Source organism: Mesocricetus auratus, unplaced genomic scaffold, assembly GCF_017639785.1.
Source record: "Mesocricetus auratus isolate SY011 unplaced genomic scaffold, BCM_Maur_2.0 Super-Scaffold_100045, whole genome shotgun sequence".
NCBI lineage: Eukaryota > Metazoa > Chordata > Mammalia > Rodentia > Cricetidae > Mesocricetus > Mesocricetus auratus.
In genome coordinates, this window is record NW_024429222.1 from 8262991 (window position 1) to 8281962 (window position 18972).

General features: G+C 43.8%; 1 protein-coding gene across 1 annotated transcript in view; it reads right to left on the reverse strand.

Moving 5' to 3' along the window:
* LOC101825594 (liver carboxylesterase 1) overlaps positions 1 to 16507 on the reverse strand; it is a 31233-nt gene extending 14726 nt beyond the window's left edge. The window contains exons 1-5 of the mRNA XM_005079200.4: positions 16038 to 16507; positions 12914 to 13118; positions 9803 to 9947; positions 7692 to 7825; positions 2325 to 2478 (exon numbers count right to left, since the gene is read on the reverse strand). Of these exons, the coding sequence (XP_005079257.2) occupies positions 2325 to 2478; positions 7692 to 7825; positions 9803 to 9947; positions 12914 to 13118; positions 16038 to 16200 (801 nt within the window). The 5' untranslated portion in view covers positions 16201 to 16507. The remainder of the gene's footprint in view (positions 1 to 2324; positions 2479 to 7691; positions 7826 to 9802; positions 9948 to 12913; positions 13119 to 16037) is intronic.
* Between the last annotated feature and the right edge of the window lie 2465 nt (positions 16508 to 18972).

Genomic DNA, 18972 nt, shown 5'->3' on the forward strand with positions numbered 1-18972 from the left:
TGTCTTTTCAACAGATAGAGACCATCACAGAAAGCTACAGCCAATCACAATGCAGGCTTGTGGAGCCCAGACCCTGTGGATACATGTACAAAACAATTCTGGCATCTAAAACCCAGGGAACAGTGTGGAGAAGGGGTGGAAAGATGGTATGCTCAGGGAGTTTGCTGTGAGATTGTATATTCTATAATGTCAGAAGCAACACCTGTACAGTCTCATCAGCATGACTGTCTGAATGTGAGCGGACAAGAGCATTAACAACAGACATGTGGATGGGGAAAAGCCCATGAGACCTCAGCCCTACACAAAGAACTATGGGAAAGTAAGGAATGCTGAGAGCGGGAGAAACTGTCTTCCCCAGGAAAGAACACATCAATCAGTTGCTCAATGCTAAGTGGTCAGCCCTGAAAACACACACACAGGTAACATGATAGGGAATGAGTAGGTTGTATTTAGGAATGTATGTGTATATATATATGTACATATACATAATATACATACATGCATGTAAAAACAATCAATGAGAAGAGGCCATTAATTCGAACTCTTATATTTTTATATTTTAGGTCGTGAGCCTATCCTTTAATGGCTGAGTCATCTCCCCAGCCTAGCCATTAATTTTAAAGAGAGCAAAGAGGGGCATAGGGTTTGTAAGGGAAAAGGGAAGGGAGAAATGATGTAATTTTATCATAATCCCAAATAGTTAAATAAGTAATAAAAGAAACTTGAAAGAATTTAGATAAAATAAGTCTTCTATTTTACAAAATTTTTCTTAAAAAGAAAACTCATTAGCACTGACAAGTTCAAGTCAGATCAAGTCTGAGCACAGAGAAGGGGAAGTGGGCACAATGTCCCACTCTACCCAAGAGGCTGTTCACAGTGGGAAGCTGCTGGGAGAGGTAAAATCAGTCTCTCTAGTGGAATGACAATATATACATATATATCAAGTGCGTGTCACTCAAGGGCAGGCCCCATGCTCAGCAGTAGCTGGTCAGAACAGAATGGATTGCATGGTTTTTGTGTGTGTTTTTATTGCTGTTTGGTTTTGGTGTTCTTTGTATTTTGTTTTTTATTTGTTTTGATTTTTGTTCTCTCTTTTGAGAAAAAGAGCATAGAGTTGGGTGGGTATGGAGGTGAGGAGATCTGGGGGGAGTTGGGGAAGGAGAAAGAATATGATCAAAGTATATTGTGGGGAGAGTATTTTATAAAAAACCAACAAATACAAAATAAAATAAAAATAAGAAAATTCATGGTATATATGATAGCAAAATTGAAAGACAACCTGAGGTTTTAATATTATAGTAGTGGGTAATAAACAATGTTTTATGGTTACTATAGAATGCTATGCTGTTTTGAAAGCAAGTATTAAGGAAAGATATTTAGCATTTAGGAATTTTACAGCAGTTAATACTAAAGAAAGTTTTTCTTAAAAAGTGATGTGATACATCAAGAAATAGAGAGATAGGATAGGTAGGTGATCAACAGAGGCCATGGAGACAAATAGAACTGTAGGAAAAAGACAAGGGAAATACAGGTTGGGATGTCACAGTGACAATGCCTGGATGGTGGGATTTTTTCAGTTTTAAAATATGCTTTAAAAATATAGAATATTACACTGCGAGTATTCAGCTATGAAGTTTTCATGTGTTTAAAAGATAATGGGGCCGGCCTTCCAACTCTGAGGTGGCTGGAGGGTTTCGTACAGCTCCCAGTGCCTTCTCTAGCCTCTTTCGGTGCACGCCCACCTCTATACCAGCAAGATCACTCACACCTGTAGGTTGTGAGCTCCTACTCTTTCTCTCTCTCACTGACCTCATCTAAAGTACGGTGCCTTAGGCCCAAAAGCTTCTGACCACTCCCTTGTCATGAACAAGCCACAGGGCAACCTCAGAGGAGGCAGTATATGCTATCAGCACTAACCATATCTCTACCTGTAAATCAGTTTTCCAGCCGAACAGAGACCTTCTACTGACTATTGGCATCTGCTTACTCACACGTCATACCCACGCCCCAGTCAGGTGAGTCACAAAACTAAAATGATTAGGAAGAGGAGAGAGAAGTCAATCAAGTGAGAAGACTAGGAATGCCACAGTCCAGGGCACACCTGGACATTCTTTTAGTCCTCAGGACACAATGCTGAGGTTTGAGCTTCTTGGGAGCTCCTGGTCTTTATTTCTACACTGACTGATGCTGAGCCATGAGTAACATCAGTCTGAATGCAGGTCTTGCCAGCCAAAGTGCCTGTGGCTGGACTGAATGATCTCCAAGAGGTCTCATCAGCAGCCACATCAACCCTGGACATGGGGCTTGGGGCCAGGAACACTTACAAGGACAGAGACACTTTCCCCTCCTGCTGACTCGCCAAAGATGGTCACAGAGCCTGGGTTCCCTCCGAAGTTAGCAATGTTGCTCTGGACCCAGCGTAGGGCAGCGACTTGGTCTAAGTGACCCCAGTTCCCTCTGCTGTGTTCATCTCCTGTGCTGTAAGAAAAAGTGAGAGTAGGAATCAGAGGCATTGTAGCTGGATCCCTATTTTGTGTAGCTTAATATTTCCTCATTGTCTAGTATCAAGAAGTAAGTTTACCCAGCCTTCCTGTCCTCTGCCTTCCTCCCTGGCTGGGTGCCAGCTGCCAGCCTATGTGTGTGGCCTACGACCAGTGCGTTTTGGGTCCCCTGGAGGCCCTTCTAAGTTACTGGGTTTCCCAACTCAGTCCCATTCTCCTGCTTGGCACTGTTTTCTTCTGCCAAACAGGGTTCCATCTCCTTTGATCTCCAGAAAGGAGCTGGCTGAGCCTGCCCAGGAGTAGCTGCACACACTGAGGCCCAAAAGCCGTGTTGTGTTCAGAACGGCTTGGTGGGCACGACATCTCCTTTGTTCTCTGGCTGCACCAAAAACTGCCAGCGTTCCTGAAGACCATGCCTGTCCCCGGCACTCCGGCCAGCCCAGAAATCAACACTCCCACAAGGCTAGCCCAGCAAACCTTGGTCCCCAGGGAGCTTGCAGAATAGGTGCCTCTGAACAGCCCCTAAACACCACGGGCTTCCCCTGGCTGCAAGCTGCAGCTCTCTTGGCTGTTGCCGAATTGAGAATCCTGAAAGCCACACAGGGTGGTATTCATTTTCCTTCCTGCCTGTAAGGTTCCACAGCACCCCTCCCTGCAGGTTCCTGCAATCTGCACGGGGCTCTTTCCCCTTCCTTTTAATAAAATCCTGCTGCCAAAATTTCTGTAAAAGCTACTTAGGATTTTTCAGATTCCACTGGGAAAATACAGAGCGCCCACAGCAGAGCTGTGTTTGGCGGTACACCTGTGCCACCTGCTGCCAAACATAGTTATTACAGGTAAAAATCCTTTCCTCAATCTGAGATAACTGGAGGTAAATTTTGCATTCAGGTAGTTTAAACAGGTGATAAGGTTACCTACTCTATACCATGGCAGATAATCTAATGATGCAGAATGTTATGTATTACATTGCTTATTACATGAATTACATCCTGGGAGAGGATATAACATGTCCCAAATATGATTATGTCTAATGCTTAAGATTAGCTTCTTAATCCATATAACATCCTGGAAGAGAGGCCTTGATAACAGGGCTGAAGCAGGGAAATTGTGCAAACTATTGAGAAAATAGAGACAAAAATTCAAAATCTTGAGGTCAACAGGAAAATGTCTAACAAAGCAGATAACTTAGAACTTAAATCTATTGCCCTTATGGCCAAAATAGAATCCATTCAGGAGGACATTATTAGGCTTTCAGAAACAACTCATTCCATGTTAGATGGCTGGATTAATAGAACTCAAAGTCTTGAACATCAGATTGGTGAACTACTGAAACAATTCATTCTATGTCTGAGGATAATGGCCGGCTAGCAAATAGAACACTGTTCTTAGAAGGCAATTTTCATGCCATTCAAATAATATCTAAGGATGAGAATATTACATGTCTGGAATTGCATATAAATGATGAATCCAAGAAACAGACTGACTCTATGAAATCCTTAGAACAATTTTTGATCTAGGATGCACAAGCATTCAGAGAAAAAATGGTCAATAGGTTTCAGGTCTTAGATAGTCTCCAATCTGATACAGAAGTACTAACATCATGTCATTACAGAGGTTTACCTATGCCTCTCAGACACGAGGAAGATCTTCCTAAGATTGTTACCCCATCTCCCATGGTCTTCCCAGTATCTATGACTGAAAATCGAGCAACAAAGAAGCACCCAGATGGTTTTGTTGCTTACTAATGGAAGCCAATACAGATGAAGGACCTAAAGGGAATCAAACAAGTCATTGTTTCTTATGGCATTCACTCCCCTTATGTCAGGGAACTTCTGAATCTTGGGCAAGCATGAAAATAGTGGCCCCAAAAGATTGGAGTCAGTTGATCTCAGCAGTTCTAGAAATTTCATCTCAAGTACAATGGAGAGCTTTATGGAGGGAAGAAGATAAGGCCCTCCAGCTCCAAGGCCTAAAGAAAGGTTATGAAACTACCCAAGATAAAATTCTTGGTGAGGGTGCTTATGCTGATCCACAGGTTCAGACTGAATATGATGAACAAATCTTGTCTTTATGCTGTACATCAGCTTTGAATAAGGTTCATGAACCAGGAAAGAAAGATAGAAGCTTATACAAAGATAGTACAGGGTCCAAGAGAAAGGTTCACTGAATTTTTGGAAAGATTGTCCAGAGCAGTAGAATTACAGGTAACTGACTCAGATTCCAGGAGAATACTTATAGAATCTTTAGCTTATGAGAATGCAAATCCACAATGTAAACACGTACCTTTAACTGTGGTAGAATAGGACATTTAAGAAGGAATTGTAAGCAAAGCATTTCTAGAAATAATGTGCCTCCCAGGAATGAGTCATAAAGAAGGCTTCAGCCTTCTGGATTATGTAGGAGATATGGCAAAGGCCCACACTGCACCAATGATTGTAGGATGTACGTCCACCACAGACAAACCAGGTAACCCTTTAAAATTGGAAACTCCTTGGCAGGGGGGTGGGTGGGTGGGTGGGGGGAAGGGGTCTCTCCAAGGCCCTCATGTCAAAAGTGGTCCAATCATTCCCCATCACTGTGGAAGACAGTCTCTCTCAGGATGACTAGAAGATCCATTATCTATTATAAAGAATAATACCACTCTAGACAATAGATTAGTTACTGAGGATAAGCCAATCGTAACTGGAGGAAACAAAAAAAGGTATGTTTTGACAAACTCCCATACAAGATCACAAAACCAATTACCAATTAAAATTAATAATAAGATATTTATCAGAATTGTAGACACTGATACTTGATGTTACCATCATAACTCAAAGATCCTGGCCTCCAAGATGGCCCCTACAAGAAGTATACATTCAGTTCTTAGGGATTGGAACACTGTCTCAAGTAAAGCAAAGCATGAGATGGGTTGATTGTATAGGGTCAGAAAGACAAAGATGAAAACTGAAGCCTTATGTCACAGACATCGCTATAAATCTCTGGGGTGGTGATCTATTGCAACAAACAAATACCCAGATTGACATTCCTCCTGAATCCGATATGGATCATAAACTAGCTCCTAGTGGTAGAAAAAATATTGTAAGGCACTACAGAAAACAAATGCCAAACATACAGCTTGTACAGAAACAGGATGCTAGTGCCACACCTACAGAGGAACCAAAAGCACCGCCCTTAAAATGGCTGACAGATGAACCTGTCTGGGTAGGGCAATGGCCTATGATCTTTAGAAAAGCTAGAGGCTTTAGAAAAGCTGGTTCAGGAATAGCTAAATGCTGGACATATTGAAGAATCTACCAGTCCATGGAATTTATTATAAAAAAAAGTCTGGTAGATGGAGGATGCTTACTGATCTGATAGCCATCAATAAAGTAATTCAACCTATGGGATCTCTATAGCTTGGGATGCCATTGCCTTCTCTGATAACTAAAAGATGGCTAAATGATCTGAAAGGTTGCTTCTTCACTATACCTTTGCAAGAAAAAGATAGGGAAAAATTTGCCTTCACAGTGCCTACCTATAACAATTCTCAACCAGTTAGGAAATTTCAATGGAAGGTTTTGATAAAGAGAATGTTAAATAGCCCTACTTTATGCCAGTATTTGTGCAAAAACCTTTGGAAATAATTCACAAACAGTTCCCACATTCCATAATTTACCAACCAAACAGGAGAAACCTCTAGAGGAGGAAAGATGGCAGCTCATCCACAAAGTTACATTCTACAAGGTGTAAGAACCTCACAAAAAGAAAGGGAAGTATTTTGTTTTTGTCTTCATGGGAAAACCCATCTCCAAACAGCAAAAAGTGCTGAATGTGTGAATACCTGAAGAAGAGAGGATGGCTACCCAAAGGACCATCAAACAAAGAAGAATCTAATGTTTGGTATCAATGTCTAATTCTCTTAACTTTGTCTCTTTCTATTACTCTTTTGGTCCCAATTCACTAAAACCAATGCTGGCTTTGGAGTTGGGTTTGGCTCTCCTCCTCTAAATCCAAGCATGTTGTTAAAATAAAATTCAGAGTTTCCGTATTATATCAAGGAGCCAACTGATGTAAGACCGAAGAAAACAAAATCTAGGGACTGTCATCTGTTTATACTCCGTTCTTCTCTGAAAGTCTAATTTCCCACATATTTACTATCTTCCTTATTGTTGCCTTTCCCAGTATGCATACACATAAAAGTTGAAATTTCCTTGTTGACATTAACTTTTGAGTTTCCCACAAAGAACAAAGAATTTCCTAACAGCAATCTTCAAACATTCCAAAAAGAAAATGGGGCTCCACTTCATCTATTCAACCTGATGTGACTTGATGCATCTGAACTGACAAGTACCACCACGCAACTGGTTTGGGACTAACTACATCACTCAACTCAACCCCAGACTGATTAACTGATAAGGTGCACCTTCTACAATCTAGCCAGAGCCTCAGATAAGAGCTTCAATTAAGGTGAGAACTTCAGCCAAGAACTTCACTGAAGCATCTCCCACCAAACAGAGACTGGGTACAAATGTTGTAGTCAGTCCACTCGAGACTTTCACTACACTAACATTTTCTTCCTAGAGGATCCCATGAGGTTATCGTTGTCCCATTGTGGCAGTAAGTAATCCTGAGAATACTATGCTCCCTTTCCCTACTGTTGACATTACACCTGTTAGAGTTTTCATTTATTTAGGGTTGGGATTGGAAGGAGGTGTTCAGACTTGGGCATCTCTTTCAGATAAGCTTAGGGTTTAGATGGGATAGATATGCTTAGGATAGGATATAGGTAGATTATAATTTGTTTATCATCTTCTATGTATATATGCTTTATATATGTTTGAGACATTTTGTATATTGACACAATTTAGTTTTGTTTTAAGTCTAAATCTTTTCTTTAGATTAAAAGGGAATTGTAGGGAGAGATCTATGTACATGTCACTCCGGCCACGCCTGCTTGGGTGTGGTCGCAGGTATGTACAACATAGGGTGGATAAAAGATCAAGGGGGAGGAGACATTTTCTCTCTTTTGGGTTCTTGTTGTGGCCTGGAGAGCAGTGTGTGGACCTCTTGTTCTTGGCTTTCTTGTCTTCTCATATAAGTGATTTCTCCTTCAATAAAATATCATTGGACATGCCTATTTTGTGCAGCTTAATATTTCCGTATTATAAAGGGGTATTAAAGAAATGTGAAAAAGATCCAATATCTTACCTGAGGAATCCCCAGATGCCCAGGCGGTATTGAATGACTACCACCACCACTTTTTCATGGGTAGACAGGGCCAGTCCATCAAAAGTTGATGCCCCTCCAGACAGTAAACCACCTCCATGGACCCACACCATCACCTGGATAGGCATCAAAAAACCATTCAGGTTATAATATGTAGAGAAGGACTGACATTGGATGACCTAGTTATTTCTTGGTTATGACTAAGGAATCCATTATCCAAAGTCCACCAGTGTCTCCCATGACTATTAAAAGGCCTATATCCCTCTCAGCTCTCTAAACTGCGTCCCAGACCACAGTCCCACTCAGTGCAGCCTAGTTACTCATTGTCGTTACCCTTCTCTCTAGTCTCAAGGACCATGCCTTTCAATGGTTCTTCCATCTGAGAATGGTATTATGGGCACAGCAAAAGGATGTCACTTTGTCTCCAGCACACCACTCATCTCATGCCTGGACATAACGAGGGGCAGTGCTGACATTTTGGCTTTACCTCAGTGCAGGGGTGAGCTAACTTTCCTTGTGACTAAAGTATCATCTCAAGAAGTACACATGTCCTCAGTGGTGCACCTTCTTTAGGTATCTTTCTTCAATGTTCCTCAAATCTCCCCATCTCCTAAGCCTAGATACCATTCACCTTTTCAAGAAGTCTTTAGATACCGACTTTAACTGAGAGCCTACTGCCACCAGGCACTGCCACATGGATTAAGGATTGTGAAAAAAAGGAGTAGGTACAATTTCTGGAAAATTGCTCCTGATGTCACATTTTAAGAACTAAAAGGGTAAAATCCTATAACATTGCAAATAAAGTATAAAAGCACTCATGAGCTGTGAATTAATTACTGCTCAAAGTATTTTAAAATAACCTATCCATGTAACAGGTAGGCTTGGGGTTCAGAGCTCATGAGAGGTGGAGGAGGAAAGACTTGACTCAAGCCCTACGTCTCTATAGCCTACAGCTGCAACTCAGTGAGTTAGCTGTTGGGGCTACGAGGTCAGAGGGCAGATGTGCTTGCTGCCTTGTGTGTGCTCATCCAGGACTGAAACATGATTGAAAGTCAACACTGCATGCCCACGTGGATTGGTGCCCATTTGAGGAAACAGGCTGAGAAAGTTAGAATAGCCCTGTCTCTCATCTCAAAGGCATGCCCAGGATTAATCCAGACTCTGTTCTCTAGGACCCGAGTTTATAGCTGGACCATCTCCTGCCTTTAGACTCCCTCATTGCCGGTTTCTCCTCCCACTGGCACCCTGTCACATGGAGGGAGGAAATGAGGCAAGATCATCTCAGAGTGAAGGGTGGTGGGCAATGACAAGCTGAAGAAGTTACTGTGTAGTATCTTTCATCCTGAAGGTAACTTTCTCCAGAAGACCATCTTCTGTCTGTCCTGAGACTTGTAACTAGCAGCCTGCTCCATCTCTGGGCCTTTGTTTATGTGGAAATGCTGACTCACTGGGTCATTAGCCCTTGCCAAAGGCAACTAAGGAGTGAAACAAATTACGGTTAAGTCCCAGATGTTTGGCAAAGGAAGAGCTTCTGGGACTGTCCCATTCTGCATCCCACACACCTCCATCATGGGACCATGCAAGTTTTCACAGATGGAACCTGGAGTACTTGGAAGGCCACACACTTGTTTGATTTCCAAGTCCATTTTAAATGACATGGTTTTAAGGTCAGGGGACCCAAGCTCTTGGTCCGTTAACCCTAATTTATAGCTCCCCCCATCTTTGCTTTAGTTGCTCTATCCATAAAAAGTGGGACTAGATGAACGGTGGGTTGTGGATTCTTTCCACTTCCGACTTTACTGGAAATTATGTCCTAATTCCTCAGGATCTGATTCTTAAACAGAAATTAAGACAACCAACAGTGCGTTCCTAGTATGATTGTGAGAGAACACAGAACTACAACCCGCTTCCAGATACACTGCATTCTCCCACATATGCCTCGTATCACTGGAGAAAACTGAAATACTGAAACAAATTTTCCTGCAGTCAAGGGAGGTCAGAGGCCTGGCTAAGAATTTCCATGCCCCAAGCATCCTTCATCCCCTCTAAACTTCACTGGAAAATCCAGGACGCTGAAGCCCCAGGGTGCTTACCGGCAGCTTGACTTTGCTGGTCAGGTCAGTGGGGGAGTAAATATTTAAGTAAAGGCAGTCTTCAGAATAATTAAGGGGAACACCTTCTAGTTGGTTGGTGAAGACATCAGAGAGCACTGGCCCCACCCCGGTAATCTGGGAGCACCTGAGAAGGGGGGAAGGAAAGAAGAGCCCTGAGAGTCAAACATAGTCTAAGGAGGGCTTTCTACTAGGTGACTTAAGCTCACAAATTGTGTTGTCATTACTACGATTGAGAAAATGGCATGGATAGGAAGCTATCTGGGCATCCTGGCAAGAATCCTGGAGCCCGATGAAGACAGTGCAGAAGCACAGGCACTCATTGCAGTCACACAGCAGATCATGGGGTGACCTAACATTATCTCTAGGCCTTATTTTGTGATGAAACAGCTATCATGTCTGTACAGGTCACTGCAGGGGGACAGATGCCCACCAGATCCCATGAGACAGAGTCTCCACTATCTACCTCACACAGGTACTGAGGTGATAGAGTCTCCTCAGCTCCAGATGCTCTTACTGCAGTGGGCATCTGTCTCTTCCACATAGGGAAGTTCTAGGGGGATATCCTTGCCTGGCCACTGGGACACGTTTCCATGCTTAAATCTCTGGGGAAGCACGGTCATGCAGTCCTGGAATTCTCATTTGTGCTCTGGGGACATCTCATCTGGAAAGCCTCAGAACTTAGAGCAAGTCTGTGCCAGCATGCCCTGTGTTGAAATTTAAGAAAAGTGGTGGAAGAGAGAAAGATATCATGTGACAGTGTTCAAGCAGTGTGTTTTTTTTATTAGGAAAAGGGATCATAAAAAGGGGAAAGGGAAAGAGGGAGACCAGCCTCTGAAGACAGGAGCAGCAGGAAAGAGGAGAGAAGAAAGAGGAGGAGGAAAGGGGAACAGAGAGAGGGAGAGAAAGAGAGAGAAGGGTGGGAAGTGGGCAGGGCCCTTTTAGAAGGGAACATAGTGAATATGCACAGGTAGTACTCCTAGTGGCTGCAGCTGAGGACATATTCTGTCAGAACCCCAAGGGCAGGACAGTACAGATGCCTGAATACTAACACCCTGTACTGCTGATATGGGTACAGCTGTCACCAGCTTGAGAAACACAGCATCCAATCTACTCTTGGAGAGTTCAGGTACAAAACTGACTGTAGAGACTAGTAGACACTTTGGCTTTCAATGTGTAGATGTTGTACAATGACCACAAGCATCAGGAACATTCAGGACTTCACAACCTCAATAAATATACAAAGTATGGCAGCAGAGATGAACCCCACAATGACAGGGTACGGGATCTCTCAGGGCTCTGACTCCAGTTTAAGGAAGAATAACAAACTTTAAGGGAACACAAAGAATGACTCATAAGTTCATCATGGAAGTTTTGTTTGGAAAGAAGTAAAGCTGTCTATGTAGAAATATTTCTAGTTGCTTTATGTTAGCAGATAGAGTTGACACTGCCATGAAAGAAATCTAACATTGAGATTAAATGTTAAAAAAATCAAACAGGAATGCTGAAAGTGAAAACTACAATGCATGAAGTGAAAAATGAACTAGCATCAAAGGCACCAAACAGCATATCAGTGCTTGAAGAGTTTCATACTTCCTTTTGCCATTTTTATAATGCTAAGGGCTTTTGAACTTGCTAAGCAAACCGTTTACCACTGAACCATAGCCACAGCTCCAGTTTATTTGAAAGTACACACACTGAGAAAAGAATGTGGATGAACAAGAAAACTTAAGAGAACCATTAGAAACATCAAAAGAGCAAACAGGGAGATTATTGGAGACAGTTGACAAAGACAAGGAGCAGGGAAACTTATTCAAAGAGCATAACAGAGATTGTTTCAGCCAGGAGGGAGATGTTAAGATCCAAATATAAGGACAAATATCACAAGTTCGATCAAACCCAATAAAACCACCTATGACATATTTTAAACAAACTCAACAATCAAAGGTAAAAGAAAAAAAAACAGTAAGAAAAGCAAGTAACACATAAAGGAGTCCTATTATGCCTGAACAAACAAAAGGGAAGGGATTTATTGCTCCCAGCTTTGCCACACAAGAACTACTAGAGTTTGCAGATAGAAGACAACATGTAACAGGGATTTTGACCTTTGTTCACAGTAAACACTGAATAATTCCAATTGTGTTAGCACTGTAAGCATGCTAAGTATTCACACCTATCTATAAACCAACGAAACTTACTTAATAAAAATAATATCTATTGAATTTGGTGATAATATGCAAGACAAAAATGAGACATCAAAAATTCAAAATGGAAGGAAAGAGTTGAAACTTAGAGTGTTAGTTTTCTTTGTGATAGAAAGTGGGGTCTTGTCAGGTTAATACAGTAAGTATAGGGTGTTTGCTGTAAGCTCTGCAGTGACTACAAAGCAAAAGCTTATCATGGACACACTGGAAAAAAGTCATAGGATCAAGGGCTACCTCTTGAGAAAACTACCTAACTACAAAGACAGTGAGAGGGAGGAAAGGAAGGAGGAACTGTGGAAAAGCTAAGTGCCTGACCTGAGTAGCCGTCTGGGCACTCTGAACTGCTGGGTTCAGCTACAGCACTCACAACATTGCACCCCCAACACCAGCAGCTTCATCCATGAAAAGTCCAAGACAGGAGAGATATGATCCCTGTGTCTTATCTTCCTAGCAGTATTTTATCCAATGGCAGATCACCAATCATTAGAACACGCCACATGATTCATTTTCTTGCTTTGTAATTATTCTCTCTCTCTCTCTCTCTCTGTGTGTGTGTGTGTGTGTGTGTCTGTCCTACTTTCTCTGTGTCTCCTAGAACAAAAGCTCAATTCTTTATGTCTCCTAGAATACAATCCCAATGAAGGTAGGAGATCTTCATTTTGTTCACTGATGTGTTAACAGAACCAAGAATATGTCTGGTGCCCAACAGATACATCTTTGGTAAAAGACTCTAGGGTACTCTAACAGTTATGGACCATCTTTGAGATATTACAGTATGTTAAGGATACATAAAAGTGTAATCAGTCAGAGAACCCCCTCAACTCTTTCCTATAGCTCTCCGAGGCAGATATCCTACTGAAAGAGACACAGGCCCACCCCAGCAGCTTACATAGGCGGGTAGAAGGTAGCATTCTTCACCAATTTCCAGGCATCTGGAGGCTGTGGTGGAGCAAACCTCAGGGATCCAAGAGGAGGCTTGGCAAAGGGGACTCCCAGGAAGATGGCCACAGGCTGTGCGAATCCTTCTAAGCTCACATACTTCCCCAGGACTTTGCCATGAACAGTGTCCACCACTGGTGATGAGGATGGGTGCCCTGATGATCATGGAACAGAAATAAGAATGCACCAGAAAGAATATCTTATTTTCTACTTTGAGATATGTGGTCATGAATAAGCTACCATAGCCATATAGGCATTGTTTCTAATTAGGGTGAGAAAAACCTTCCTTCCCAATCCAGTGGGATATCAGAAGGGGTACACTTGAATTGGAGGCAGAAGAGCATTCATCCCATGGAGGTTGGGAGATAGCTCAGTGAAGTGGTTGGTGTTGGTGCTGGATGTTGGGTGAGATGATGAGTGAGAAGTGGGCCTTATCTCTTACTACTTACGCCCTTAACCACTGAATGGACCTGGAAAGGAACTAACATCAGTAAGGAGGGAGAGGCAGAGGGACGGTGAGAAGGGAGGAGGAAGAGAGTCAAGGGAAGAGGAGGCTTTTTCGCACCATTCTTCGGAGCTTCCGAGCTGCCTAACTCTGGGCGACTAAATCAGATAGGTGATAGGCTACAAGAACCTGGTACTGCAGGGGGTTGGGGTATAGGCTCTGGATTAGTTGAATCTTGCAAGTGACAACATCTCTAGATCTGCAAAGCTTTGTGTTTGAAAGCCTCAAATGCAGAAAACAGAATCCATATTCACTGCAGGACAGCTCAGGACTTACACATTCCTGCCATTTGAGGGACTGAGAAAGAAAGGCACATTAGGACCAAACTGTGCCTTGTTTATTTCGGAATCCAGAGCTGGTGCTTGGTCACGAGAGCCAGGCAAGCCTCACCACGTGTAGATTTTTGTCTCCTTTCTGTCCCTGAGACACTGCGGCAGGTCTGAAACTGCATGTAAGGCGGAGTGAGAGCAAACACATCTGGAAGTGGAGCAGTCCTTCGGTGCTGGAAGAAAAGCAGCAGAAAACCCTGGAGGCCTCACCCCAATTCCATCTTCAGGAAGTCCATTCAGGATTCTTCCGATCCCTCAGTTTCCTCACCTGTGACACAGTCCTGCTAGTGTCTACTTAGCAAGACTTCTTTGGGAAGTAATGGAAAGCACCTGGGATGCACATCTGGCGCACGGTAAATGCTTCATGTGTCACATTCCATCTGACGTTAAGTCATAGCCTTTGCATTCGTTTTTATACTTCCCATCCCAATTGTCCATTTTCCACCCTGGCTACTGGCTTCTTCCCACTCCATGTCTGGGAGAGCATCACCGACTAACACGGGCCACAGACAGTGACTTTGGCTCAGATGTTGCCTTGGTTCTCTTTCAGCTCCCCTTGGACTTCTCCCTGGACTTCTACAGTGCTTCACCCTTCCTTCTGCCGCCACTTTGGCGGGCGTCCTCAGCTGTGACTATCTTCATGTTTTGGATTGGCCGCTTTTGCTACCTTGCAACCTGATGTCCTCTAAAGGCTTTCTAGGGCCATTGGCCATTCTTTGGTAAGACCAGTTTTGAATTATTATTTGTTTTGACCACACACTTGAGTGGAGATGTTGACACATTGTTTGTCTTCAAATGGGGACATCGGAGGATGAGAAAATAGAATCATGCTCTGGGAGGACTGCTCTGAGCTATTAGCCCCACCCAAAGCTACACAGGAGAACATCTGATCCGTGGCTGTCATCAAGAGTAGCCAAGTCCTTCAGCATCAGGGCAGAGGGTCATGATGGCTTTTTATAGTCCACACCAAGTAGGACCAAGATGGGGGTGAAGCTATAGGGAATTGGGGGAAGGATTCTATTCTCCAAGAGAATGGAGTCCACAGGATACACAGGAGCCTGGCCAGGGTGACTGTGCTAAAAACTACCAGAAGAATATTCTTGACTCCAGAATGGTCCCTGCTGTTTACTTGTCTACTAAGCAAACCTCAGTTCCTTAGCTAGGGATTTTCTATCTTTCCCATCATGCACCTGTGTATTTCAGACACCCCACCCCCATAGACATTACTTAGCAGTATTTGTAGCCCATTTATCCTTCCCAGACAGGGTTTGTATTTTGGTACCTGAGTTGCCCCTGAACTCTTTGCTTTCACTTAGGTAACTCCTTTCCACCTTCCTCTACTTATATGTCCCCATACCACAAGTCCTGGCTCCCAACAGTGATCTGAAAGCCTCCTTCCCTCCTCTAGCTCCTTGTAGCTCCTTCCTGTTCCACTTCCCATCTAAGTGTGTCTATGCCTTCCCCTACAAGTCAGGCCTCTGCATCTAAGGGGATGATCTTAGCATCTAAGGGCTACCTCATATTCATCCACTCACCCAGTGTACGGCTCAGCACCAGCACCTCTTGGGAATGGAGGAACAAACTATCTTTTCTGTAGATAGCCACTGGCTCTTCATATGCTGACTTGACCATATTATAAGTTTTTATTAATATACCTCATCTAAAATACCACCTCTTTAAATCCATCCATTTTTTTGTGTTTCTATGCTAAATGCTATAGAAACAATCACCTATTTCATTCTTGCTACAGCCCAGTGAGGAAAACTATTGCTTTCCTGTTATCCAGATTCATGACCCAAGCACACACAGAAAAAGGACCTTGCCCAAAGGCACAGGGCTCAGAAGGGCTGAGCTAGGATCTAGTTCTGCATCCGGGGACGCCTGGTTTGGGGCTGTTAAAACTCTGCTAAGCCTCTCTACCCATCTGACCAGGGCTGGATGGAATAAGACCTAGGAGATAGCTCAGGGATCCCTTAACTCTTCACGTTGAGGTAGAGGGTTAGCTATTGACTTTCTGGAACTTGTAGCCAGAGTATCAGGGTGTTTTTCCTTCCCTGCATCTCTGTGGTGGGTAGAGCTTGCTAGGCTCTGATGCTCTGAGCCCATATTGAAATCCAGCAGGTGAGCAGTGAAACAGAATGGAACATGTCATATATTCTCTTATGCCCACCTTCACCCATCTCAGCCTAGGCCAAGGAGCTTCAGATGGACCCCAGTGTTTGCATTTTAGAAGAACTCACCAAAAGCCAGGCAAGTGTTGAGGGATGACAGGACCAGGGCAAAGAGCCACATGGTAGAAGGCCAGCTGCTCTGGGGCCCTGTGAAGTGGTCTTGAAGCTCTTCTGGGGTGCTTTGTGTACCCTCCCTGAGACAGTGAGGCCTTGTGACCACCCTCATCCACATGCAGTCCAGTTGTCTGATGAGGAGATGAAAATCACTCTCAGTGTTCCATAGAGTTCCCAAGGGTTTGGTGGCAACCCAGGCCAGGCCCAGCCTGAATGCCAGCTCTTATAATTGGTTCCAGACTCAGCTATCAGATTCCTGATGATCTCAAACTGGTCTAACAGCTGCTTACACAAGGTCTCTCCACTGCTACTCTCTAAGCTCAGTCCACCAAGAGCTTCTCAAAGGCAGGCATTGCAGATGGCACCTCCAGGCAGGGCTCAGCTTTGTTCTGAGACCCTCAGAGAAAGCTGGAAATTGTAAGCAACGCACAGCTCCAGAGTTGCTGTCCTGGGAGTTTAGCACACATCTGCAACTTCCCTGGGTTGGGCTGTCAATGAATTCTGTGTTCTCAGGTCTGCAAATGAAGTTAAATTTTACAGTTTATCTTCTGATGCTTAATTACTTTTTCATGTTCCTGCCAAGTGGCCTGGCCTTCTGCCATCTGCTTCTACAGCCAGAAAACTCAATATTTTTTAGCATGTTTAGAATGAATGTTCCTATGTCAAACCAACTCCCTCTCCACAGTCTCCTGCTCTAACCATCTACCTGCCTATTCACCCATACTTCTTTAAGCGTTTGACAAAACATATTTTCCTCCACAGTAAAATAAAATGTAAAGGGTTTTTTGTTGTTGTTGTTTTGTTTTTCGAGACAGGGTTTCTGTGTATTGTTTTGGAGGCTGTCCTGGAACTCACTCTGTAGACCAGGCTGGCCTCGAACTCACAGAGATCCACCTACCTCTGCCTCCCGAGTGCTGGGATTAAAAGCGTGTGCCACCAACGCCCGGCTAAAATGTAAAGTTTGGGAAGGAAAAACTTCTTCTCAGGTTCAGAGCTGCCTGTGTCTTTCCCCTCCTCCACATGTTCCAGAGAAGACAGGCAACACATTTGGCATTGGTTTCTATATTTGTTTACTTTTGAGACAGGGTCTCCTGCAGGTCTTAAACTTTCTGCATAACTGAGGATGGCCTTGAACTTCTGATTCTCCTGCCTCCACCTCCTAAGTGCTGGTATCACAGGTGTGTGCCGCCACACCCAAGGTTTAGTTTTGTCTTGTCTTTATGTTTAGGTTTCTACTCTTGTCCAGATCTGTCCTCAGCCAGAGCAGCAGCCTCCCAGGATCCCTGGAGAGAAGCAGTTCCTTCCTTCCTGTGCTGCCCTCTGCTGGACAATGGGAAATACTCAGGCTGATTAGAGTTTGTTGCTTTGGCTTTGATTGATTTCATCGAACAATGGAACAAGACCAACACTGGCTGTAGGCAGGGGTAGCTTTCTGAGAGAAAAAAAAGTCTACATCGATGCAGTGATGGAAAACATAACAAGTTGCTGCTTGATGGAATGAGAAGGCTCTTTAGGGACATGTGCTTGCAGGATTTAGGAGTGATTGAAAGAGGACCTGGCCTTGGACACACCACATCTACTGAAAATCTGAGTGCCTGAAATCACATTGAAAGATGAAAGTACTGTTTAAAAAGTTGTTCATTAATATGCATCTTCTATGCCTAGGACATTAAAGCAGTTATTTGGACAACTTCTAGAAATTTGGAAATGTGTATACTATTCTTATCTTCAATAAGAAGTTAGGGTCAGAATGCCTGAAAACTAAAAGTATAGATGTTCAGGTCCCATTCAGGAAGATTCCAGTCAGTTGGAATGGGCTCTGACCTAGCCGATGGGTTTTGGGAAAGCCCCCAAAGGAATTCTTCAACTGATACCTGATAGAAAAATTTTGAAATGAGCAAGAAAACAGAAAATTGGATGGTAAGTGTTATTTATATCTGGGTACCTAGCAAGCTACTTGTGACACAGAGAGCTATACTCAGGATTCCTAGTGTGCATAGGAAATACACAGCAGTTGTGTGTGTGGGCTGCCCAGCTTTCCCTCTAGTATCTTTGTCCTCTCCCTAGGGCTATAAAACATCCCTGGATTCCATGTGGGTGGGAGCGGCTACGTACATCACATGCCTTCCTCTCCTCAGGGGAGCTCCTAACATATTATACCGCCTCCTGTTGGTTCCCTATGGGCTGCCTCCTTCTTCCACTGGAAGCCTGCTCTCCTCACCTGCAATTGATGACCCTGGTCTATCTGGTCCCTTCCCTCCATGACCAAGCATTTCCAAAAATTACAACAGCACTCAAATATGTCTTGAGATGGATTTGTTTGTGTGTAGGGTGGGACGGGGACGGGGACGGGGACGGGGGGGGAGGGAGGGCAAGGATAACACGAAACATCTGTGACACTACCGATAATGTGGACACTCACTGAGAACTGCGATGTGTTGGTGAGATTTTTATTCTGAAACGTCCCCCTGCTAACCTGATATCCAGGCAGCCACCTCACGTCCTTTCACTATCTGTTTGGTATACCTATCACTGTCTTTTTCAGCTGCCTCCACTGGGAGTGAGTACCAACCACACCTCCCCTCCCCCAGAGAACTGTACAGTCTTCTAACAAGCAGAGCCTCCGCGTCAGGGACAGGATACAACTTTCAATCAGGAAGGTGAGGCCACTGTCTTAGGGCTTTTATGTGGTTGGGGTGGGACCAGGGCCAGCTTATGGGGCTGGGATCTTGCTCTGGCACCAAGAGAGGAAGTCCCAGGCTTTCTAATCAGCTTCTCCAGATAAGGAGCCAGAGGGGAAGGTGATGGGTGAGGGTTTAAAGCTGCCAGCAGTCAAAGCTCGGGATGCGGATCTGGACTCCACATTACTCAGCATGCAATTGGGCTTTGC